This window comes from Apium graveolens, chromosome 11 (assembly GCF_009905375.1).
Source record: "Apium graveolens cultivar Ventura chromosome 11, ASM990537v1, whole genome shotgun sequence".
NCBI classification, from domain to species: domain Eukaryota; kingdom Viridiplantae; phylum Streptophyta; class Magnoliopsida; order Apiales; family Apiaceae; genus Apium; species Apium graveolens.
The window spans coordinates 150,971,914-150,982,772 of NC_133657.1; the positions used below are offsets into that span (position 1 = coordinate 150,971,914).

The window sequence follows — 10,859 nt, forward strand, 5'->3', positions numbered from 1 at the left end:
TGTATCTATATGAATACTGCTCAAATAGAAATAAAATTAAAATGAAAAATATAAATTAAAATTAAATAAAATTAAAATATAAAATATAAATTAATGAAATAAAAATATAAATTAAAATTGAAATAAAATAAAATATAAATAGTGCTCAAAGAAATATAAATTAAAATTAAAATAAAATAAAATAAATTAAAATATGAATAGTGCTCAAATAGAAATAAAATTAAAATAAAAATTATAAATTATAATTAAAATGAAATAAAATTAAAATATAAATATAAATTAATGAAAAATTAAATATGTAAGAGTTACTTGGATATAGAAAAATTAGAGTATTCAGTTTATATTAAAGGGGTGTAATCCATAATAAATTTGTACAATCTTTTAAAATTTTATGTAATTATATTAGTTTAATATTTTAAAAAAATTGAGGATCAACTGGATTTTAAATAATATCTTAAAATTTTATTGTATTCCATTGGAATTTTTAAAAATCAAATAAAAATAAATTTAACCAATTCATTCAAATGTAAAGATATTCGACTCAAATTTCGAAAATAGTGTATTAAAACCTTAAGATTTCAGACATTCATTATCAATAATTTGTTAAATATTTGAGGGTATTAGAAAATATTATCGACTTTGATAGATTTCAAAATCAAATCAAATTTATTTGATTTGTAGTGTAGTTTAATATGTTTTGAAATATCACATTAAGAGAGTTCCATGTTTAAATCTTTTTGTAAAATAAAAAATATGGTACAAATTTTCAAGATTCATTTGTATGTTTAAATCTTAATTGAATAGGGCACTATTTTATTGATTATTAAAGAAGTATTGTTTATAACATCTCATATAAGTATATTAAGATTAACCAATAACAAGAATATTTGTAGTGACACATTTTCAAGCTTCAATTAGACGACATGAAATCCACACATTTGGCATATGAGGTGTGTAATACTATTATTAATAATAGTTATAGTAAGTGTCCTTGTGTGACCTATTTTGATTGTCTTTTTTTCCTCTTTTTATTCTCTCATTTTGTTAATATCTATATCATTAAGTAAGGTTATCATTATCTCTTCAACAAATAGTTTGGTCCAAGATGGACCCAGCCCTACCTGGTATAGTGGGGTTCAACTATATGGATTTAGTTGGCTTGATGACCAAAATAATAATCATAGAGTTTGGAAATAATACTAGGAGGTACAATCTTCATGTTTGAGCAAGTTTGTAGAAGTTTGGAGATATTACTTTCGAGTCAGAGTCACTATAAATATTAAGTCACTATGGATATTACAACATCTTTTAAATTAAGAGTGAAGATCAACAATGCAATAAAAGATCGGTATCGTATATCAATCAAGTATTAGAACATCCCTAAATTTTGTTTCATTTATGGAATATTAGGCTCTGAAAATTATTTAGTAAACTGTTCGAAACATCAGACACATATATACTAGAACCATGTGGGCCCTGGATAAGAGCTCATTTCAAGTAGGTGCAAATTGGCTCTATAAATGTGTTGAAATCAATGATCGGAATTTTAATGTATCGCAGACCAGGCTCAACAAAGTAATGACAGCAGGAGGTAGTTGGCAACAGAGGGGCTTTTGGAGATAATGGATTCAAAAAGAGGTAAAAAAAGCGGGATTACGCGGATAAATAATATAAAAACCACGGGTGCAAGGAATCTCGCCTACAAATGTGGGAGAAATACTAACTTTCATATTACACATAGTGAGGAAACTAACGTCGAAAACCTCCAAAAAGCAATAGAGCGTTGGGACATCCCAAAAATCCCAAAAAGCCAAGTTTATGGTACAAAATGGTATAGTTCAAGTTCTTCCATCAAAACCGAAGAAATGGACATACACCTATCAAAATCATTCGAAACAATTCACCTTCTCGCCAAAAGTTCCCTAGACAAACTAGCAAAATCATAAAATTACATCCATATAGGTTTAGTCCAAGTAGGAATTAAGCCCTTAACCAAAGATGGATTAGACACCTCAATATTAGCCATTTTAGGAGATGCTAGATTTCTTGAGTTCAATGACTCTCTGTTAAGTTCCATAGAATCAAGTCTATATAACGGACCCGTCTCTTTTAGTTGCTATCCAAATTTATCTATTTCTCTTAAAGACATGAATGTTATCCAAAACATTACACTCCAAGTTAAAACTCAAAACTATAAAATGTTAGAAGGATCAATTCCGGTTGCTTTAATCTTTCGAATTCATTACAAAGCAATAATGTCCATTGGTGATGATGGGCATAAAAATGCTTTCGTCAAAGGAGAAACCATCCTTCTTCAAACTGACCTTTCAAGGTCTAACACAGTCATTCCTCGATCCATAAAATGACATGACATTTCCCTTCCCATTGAATGGGTTTTAGAAGGAGTAGCTCGCCCTAGATTACCGGAAAGATTATAACCAAACACAAAAATAAATCAAGTTCACCAAGATGATAATGGAAGAGTCACTCTTGCTTTTGATCGATCATCCCGAGCCCCTTTTATTAGTTCTCGATATTCTCATGCTTCCTCAAGAACCTTAAATTTAGGAAGGATTTCTCAAATCCCTTCTATCATTAACACTTCCCCAAGACAAAGATACTCTACATCAGATATACCCAATACCTCGATCGAGTTTAGCCTTACTTATTAGAATATTAGATCCGTATTTGTATGCAACCATATACGGTTGAGTTTAGCCTGCTCCTAAATTCTACCACATTCCATCGAATTTAGCCTTACTTATTAGAACCGAATAAATACAACCAAATTTATATGCAACCGTATATGGTTGAGTTTAGCCGTGCTCCTAAATTCAACCGCATTCGGTCGAAATTAGCCTTGCCAAAAAATGAAGGGAAATTTTCCGCCAACGAATTTTGTACTAAATTCAATCGATTTTGGTCGAATTCAAATTTTAAAAATGGTGAAAAATTTCTGAAAAATATAGAATTAAATTTACATGAAATTTTAACAGTCAACTAGTAGTTTAACCAGTATTTCTTAATAGTGTTTAGTCCCATATTAATGTTTTGATTTTTTCAAAAAAATTTATCAATGATCCAAAAATAAGGATACAAAGATCTACATATATAAGTGATATGATAAAATTTTTAGGAAAAATAAATTTATTTGGTTTGCTATTTTAACAGTCAACTAGTAGTTTGAGCAGTACTTCTTAATACTCTTTAGACCCATATTGATGGCATACTTTTTTCAAAATAATTTATGAATGATCCAACCATAAGAATTTGAATATCTATATATATTAGTGATATGATATAAATTTTAGAAAAAAATTAATTTATTTGGTTTCCTATTTTAACAGTCAACAAGTAGTTTGACCAATAGTTCTTACTAGTGTTTAGTCCCATACCGATGTTTCCATTTTTTAAAAATTGTTTATAAATGATCCAAATTTAATGATATCAAGATCTATATATTTTAGTGATAAGATAAAAATTTGAGAAAAACATAAATGTAATAGGTTAGCTATTTTAATAATTAACTAGTAGTTTGACATGTACTTTTTACTAGTGCATTGTCCATACTAAATCTAAAATATTAAATAAATATCAAACTATCCAATTGTACAAATGTTAAAATGGTTAAAAGAAAATGTTATATGCAAAATATCAATAATTTTTAATTGTTATTCCTTGATTATTTTAACAAAAAATTTAATTTAACAATAGAGAATTTCACTGCATGTCTATTTTTGGTATTTATGATAAAATTGATCAAAATCATGAATTCAAAATTTTCTTAAAATAATGAGTTCTCAAAAATAAATTTTAAATTTTAGAGTATTATAATATTTGTAAGGAAAATATTAATTTATATTATATGTCCTATAAAAGGTAATAAATTATATAATAATATTAATAATATTTAAATTAACACTCGTAAATTTGACTGAATACAGTTATATTTAGTGTCATGTCAGCGATCCGCGTGAGTTATATCTAACGGATCAAATTTAACTACTATCATAACAATCCAATGATTGAAGTTATATTTTATAAAAAATATTTATAAACAAAAATAAAACAAAATCATATAAAGTATAAAACCCCCCACACCTGACCTACGCGTCCCCCCATATCCCTTAAGCCGCACTTGTTTTTTTCCGGCTCCCTCCCCCTCCATCTCCCTCTCTCTCTCACCCCCCATCTCTCTCTCTCTCTCCATCTACGTCCTCGACTACAGCCCCCCCCCCACGACATCGCCACCGGCATTCTCTGACCAGCCGCCATCTGGTCATACTCCAGCGAGCCCCTTCGTCGACCACTCTTTTCCTATTCGTACTCATCTCCTCCCGATCTATCAAGATTCTTCGTCGTCAAGATTCTTCATCTTCAAGTTAAATACATATATACTTTATCATTTCTAGCCTTTTTATGTTTGTTTCTTATTTATAGGTTTGTTAAAATCTAATTATTGCTTTTGTTTATCTTTATCTCAAATTTATCTCTTATTTTACATTGTTTCCGTTCTGTTTTAGTTTTCTGTTTCATTTTGTATTACAATTTATATGTCATTTGTATGATTTTTACTCATAGATTTGATGAATAATTTGTGAGCTACATTTTGTTATATGTTATTGGCTTCTTGTTGATGGATTCGGGTCACGGTACACTCTTGGATTTCTAATGTTTAAGTAGCGACCTTTGTGTCGAAATGTTGGATGTAAGGTGTGTGGTCAGTATGAAGGTTGAAACAGTCTTAATTGTAGCTGTAGTAGTAGTAATTGATGAAAAAGTGTTTACTGTGATGAAAATACGAATATAACAGGACACGATTTGCCTTGGTTGCCAGATTTTTTAAAACTCACCGGAATCAATGGTATGCACGTACTACTTGTTTGTTTCATATACGTGTTGGTGGTTCACACTTGTTTGTGGTAATTATCAATTTATATCATTGGTCAATTATATGGTTACCGAGATTTTTCCTTATGTAATTTCCTATTTTTATTGTTCTTATTTTTTGGAAGATTCAATTATTGGAGCATATATATTTGGCTGTCAAAGGAGTGATAACTGAAGATATGAGTTATATTGATTCTGTTGCGAGTAATAGTGTAAGGGTTTCACATGATAAGTTCAATCATTGAGTATTTCAAGATTTTTCCATTAAAGCTAGGTGAAAAATAGAAAATGAAATACAAAAGAAATCTAAGAAAGTTGGCCATAAAAGAGGAGGTGAATGTGTCAATTTCCCTCAAAAGCAGATGCATATTGTTGATGCTGAAAATGATTTAGTTGGAATTGATATTTTGCTGGTAATAGTTCCATAAATTTAGGTGATGAGGCTGAGTTTCTTGGTGACACGTCAGTAATGTAAATCATAATAAATTTGATGTGAGGGTGGAGTTGACGGGAAATGATTATGCTATACCATCGTCAATCCCAACATTTAATCTAGGGATTGCACATATCCCCCTCTGTATAAAGAACCATAAGTGCCATAACAGTTATGAATCAGCTATAGCTTCAACTGTAAAGTCGTTTGTTGTAGAAACTGTTGGTGCAGAAGCAGCGAGTACCAGCAGATTTGGCGCAAAATTAGGGACATGGAGTCCAACACCACCAGTCCAACACCTCCAAATACGGGGTAAGAGATTTGTGTCTCTATGCAACCGTCTAAACATATATTACCTGCATTAACTCAACAATCCAATAATACAACGCCAAATAACCCCAATCTCTTACACACACAAGTTAGAGCCTTAAAATGATTTTCAAAAGTAACATTACCTAATACAAACCAAATTTAATATCCAGGATCTCACACTATTAATTACACCCTCTACCTAAAGTTATATTAACAGCTAAACTTAATTTTACAAGGGTACGGAATAAACAACTAGACTTGAATACCAACTTTAACATTCCCGACTCAAACCTATACAACTGTCTTCTGCATTAACCATTCTAAATTGGCTATCTCAGGGTTGAATCTTTTACTTCCGTTCATTATAGTGCAGAATAATTGACTATATTCTTCAGCAACTGAAAGGTTTAATAAATAGAGCAAGGATTAGCATAATAATGCTCAATAAGTATCCCACTTTAGAATAAATATATTCACAACTTATTAAGTTTGAAATTCAATATTATTTACTAGTATAGCCACCAAAAATGTATATGGGATATGATTTCAAGATACTATATAGTTCAAAATACTATACAAAGGATAGTAACGTTCCCCAATTTCTGAGAATAACATACAATTCAAATATTGTATAAAAGGGAGCAATAAAGCCCCAAAATAGTATATAAGTGATTAACAATACCTATGATCATTTTCATAATATCCTTTGTTATTAAGTTGTGAGCTAAGATCTTTATGGGGCAATAAAACAAATGTAAATATCTTAGTATCTTCTGGCAGAACAAGCGATTGCAATTAAGTAGAGGAAAATACTATCTATGAATTTTAGAGAATGAATTTCTTGTTAATTTTGCAGAGTTATTCTTATGTTTTTCTGCATATTTTTGAAATTTATGCAAGGAAATAAATAAAACTTTAGAATAAGTTCATCGTAGAAGAGTCTCTTGCAAGTGAACACTAGTATAGTGGATATTTATGTGCTACATTTTGTGTGGTTAGCTAGTGTTTAAAAGCATTATGTGCTACTCTTGCTTTTGATCGATCATCCCGAGCCCCTTTTATTAGTTCTCGATATTCTCATGCTTCCTCAAGAACCTTAAATTTAGGAAGGATTTCTCAAATCCCTTCTATCATTAACACTTCCCCAAGACAAAGATACTCTACATCAGATATACCCAATACCTCGATCGGTGGTGTGGATTATTCTTCCAATATACCTCACCCTTTCTATAAACAAAGTCAACTACCACCAAACCAAAACACGGTTTCCCCTTCATCACCAACATCCCCAATCTTCTCTGCAATAATTGAGAATATGGGAATGCCAAGTGAGCTAAATGTGATTGAAATAGAATTTCAAATCAATAAAACTTTTTTTCGTGAAGAGTTCTACTCTCCCCAAAATACTGAAAAAAGAAATAGGTTTTTTACCAATTTCAAAGAACAAAAGACACAACTTCAAGAAATTTATTATGAATTTCTCAACCAAAACAAAATACAAATCTTATTATTTGATTGGTTGGAAATTTACTCCTCTGACCAAAACTTATTCTTCCCATTCACAAATTACCTAAACCCCATCACTCGAAGCATGAGCCAAAAAGAGAAATAATCGGAAACAAGTAGCAGAACTATTGAATCACACCACCCACCTTTTAGAAATGTCACACTAACAGTTCATAGTGAAAAAATCGAGGCACACCCCATCAAGAGACCAGATGAGGACATACTAAAAAAATACTAGGAATACAATCCTTGCTGTTAATTACGCAAACACCCACCTAAATAGCATAGGAAGTCAACTAAACCGAATAGAAGACCGAATTCAAAAAAAAAAAGATTTCCCCAAAAGTATTAATAACCAAGAACCCATCTTTAAATCATACCAAGTTTCTAGACAAAGCCAACAACGAATTCAAACAAATAGACTAGAATTCGTTAAAGCCATCAAAGACCATCTTAGCAGACTTGAAGCCTCCTCTTCCACAACCCAAATAGCTGCTGATAGTGTTTCATTTAAACAACTAAATGTCATACATCATGACTCAGATGAAGATGCTTTCACAAATGAAATACCCCAAGTTCATGACCTTTGACAAATGATTCCAAAATTCACAGCCCCAGACATTGGAATTGAAAATAGACCCAAAATTTTACCCAGTCTAAATTCAATGCATCCTCTGTTTATGAATGGAATATAGATGGAATGTATGAATATAACATTCTAAATCATTTACAACAAATGACCATGGCAGCCAATGCTTATACAACCCAAATAGGAACCCCAGACAAAGCTATAGCTGAATTACTCATAGCAGGGTTCTTTGGCAAATTAAAAGGTTGGTGGGACTATCACCTTACCCGTGAAAATCATCTTGAAATCTTAAATTCCATTAGAGAAGATGAAGAGGGAAAACCCATTTTAGATGAACAAGGAAACCCTATCTAAGGAGCAGTAGCACAACTCATTCTAGTCATAACACACCACTTCATTGGTGACCCTTCTCACCTGAGAGATAAGAATGCTGAGCTTTTACATAATCTCAAATGTAGAAAACTTAGTGATTTCCAAATATATAAAACTACTTTCCTTACTAGAGTCATGCTTAGAGAAGACTCGAACCATGCAAATTGGAAGGAAAAATTCTTAGCCGGACTTCCAACCTTACTCGGTGAAAGAGTTAGAACTTCTTTAATAACTGAACACGGAAGCCCGATACCTTACAAAAACCTGACATATGGCCAACTCATAAGCCAAACACAACGAAAAGGCCTAAAGATTTATTAAGATTTAAAACTTCAAAGACATCTCAAATGGGAAATGAAAAGAACAAAGTAGGAATTAGGTACTTTCTGTCAACAGTTTGACTATAATCCCAACAAAAGCTATTCAAAAACAAAATGTGATGGCCAATGCAAGCCATATCAAAGACCTTATCAGAAAAGGTCTTTCACAAAATCTAAACATTTTTACAAAAAATCAACCGAACCGTTATATAATAAACCTTCCTTTAATAATAACAATAAATCTTCCTACAATAAAAAACCTTTCAACAAAAATAAATTTACTAAACCAACCAATAAAGATATAAGTTGTTACAAATGCGGAAAAATGGACATATATCTAGATTCTGCAGACTTAATAGGAAAATACAAGAGTTAAACATAGAAGAAAGCCTATCCAACAAAATCTCGGCTTTACTCCTTGAATTTTCCGACTCTGAGACATCTGAAATGTCTGGAAATGATGAAACTCTTCAAATAGATGAGATTCCAACAAGCTCATCTTCCTGTCACAATTCGTCCAATGAAGACAGACGAATCAACGTCCTCACCAGAAATGAGGAACATTCTCTCGAAATTATAGAATAGATAACTGATCCTCAAATAAGAAAAGAGCTCTTAGAAAAATTTCTCCAACGACCAATTGAACCCAAACCAGAACAAAAACCTTTTATTCTCCCATCAGTAAAAACTACATATGACTTGACCATAATATTAAAAAACATAAACCCAACCAGAAATCCGTTCCAACAATACAAGACCTACACAAAGAAATCAAAGAAATCAAAGAAGAATTAAAAATCCTTAAAGAACAACAAAAGATAGATTCTAAAGCTTTAAATGTCCTTCTAGTTCGTGAAGTAGAAGAGCAAAATACTGAACAAAAATAACTAAGCAGTTTAAACATTACTCCTGAACAATATGAAGATTTCTTATATGAATTAAGACAAGTTACCTACCGAAAATATCTAATGAAAGTCAAAGTTGTCTTCTTAGATGACTTTATCTTAGATACCATTGCCTTATTCAATACATGAGCAGATTTGAATTACATTAAAGAAGAAATAATACCAAAAAGATTTCATCAACATACCTGTTGAGAATAATTCAAAATTATTTGAATTGTTTTCTTGAAATTTTGTTGATTAGTTTGTTAGGTGTTTTTCAAATAATTAGTAGATAAGATAAGTTCTATTTTTTAGGAGTTTTAGTATTTTCTAGTGTATAAAACCACATGTTGGTTATCAGAAATTAGATAGAAGTATGTATCTCATTTTATTCACTACTTCTCTATATTTTCTCTGTTTCTTTTATTAGTCCAAACACCAACAGTGGTATCAAGAGCCTTATTGATCTTAAGGGTCTGTGATATAACATAGCCATGTCTTCAAATCAAACACCAAATCTTTCTCCTCCATTTTTTAATGGTGAAAATTATCAAGTATGGGCTGTTAAGATAAAAACTCATTTAAAAGGTTTGGGTTTATGGACATGGGTGGAAAGTGAGAGGGAGATACAACCTCTTACCGACAATCCTACTCTAAATTAAATCAAGCTTCACGAAAATGAGTCAAGTATGGGTCCAAGAGCTTTATCAATTATTCATACGGCCGTGTCAGAATCGATTTTCACAAGAATATGACTTGTGAAACAGGAAAAGAGGCTTGGGATAAGCTAAAAGAATTGTATGAAGGCAACGCAAGAATAAAGAGGATGCAAGTTTTAAATCTCAAAACGGATTTTGAGACTTTAGCCATGAAAGAAAAAGACACTATACAAGATTATTATGATAATTTGATGGGTGTTATTAACAAAATGCGGCTGATGGGAGAAGATGTACCTGATAGCAAAATTGTAGAGAAGCTGTTTGTGAGTTTGCCCGAAAGGTTTGAGTCAAAACTTTCATCTCTTGAAGATTCAAAAGATATAAGTGAACTATCTTTATCCGAACTAATTAATTCTCTGCAAGCTCAAGAAAAAAGAAGAGCGATGAGAAACAAAGAAACTGAAAATGCGGTTGAAGGAGCTTTTTTGGCAAAAACTCAAAAGCAAAAAATAAAATTTACTCAATATGGTCATTGTAAGAAGAATGGGCATGAAGAAAAAGATTGTTGGAACAAGGAAAGGCCTAAATGCTTTAAATGCAAGAGGTTTGGACATGTGCAAAAGTATTGTAGAGTCAAGACGGAAGAAAGTGTCAATAAGACACAAGTATTTGATGAAGAACTATTTTGATATTGGAGAGAAGTGCTCCAATGTGTACATTGGTGAGAAGTGCATCAACATGAAACTGTGGAGAGAAGGGCTCCCAAATGAAACTGTGGAGAGAAGGGCTCCCAAATGAAACTGTGGAGAGAAGGGCTCCAACAACAATGATGATGGTGGAAAGTACAACATCATCGAATTAATTTTAGAATTTTGAATTTTGAATTATGAGGGA

At 31.5% G+C, this 10,859-nt stretch overlaps 1 protein-coding gene across 1 annotated transcript; it reads left to right on the forward strand.

The window, feature by feature from the left end:
- Positions 1–10,057: 10,057 nt before the first annotated feature.
- LOC141696016 (uncharacterized) lies at positions 10,058–10,654 on the forward strand. The gene has a single exon (XM_074500213.1). It carries the CDS (start codon positions 10,058–10,060, stop codon positions 10,652–10,654), a length of 597 nt encoding a protein of 198 aa, XP_074356314.1.
- Positions 10,655–10,859: the final 205 nt, after the last annotated feature.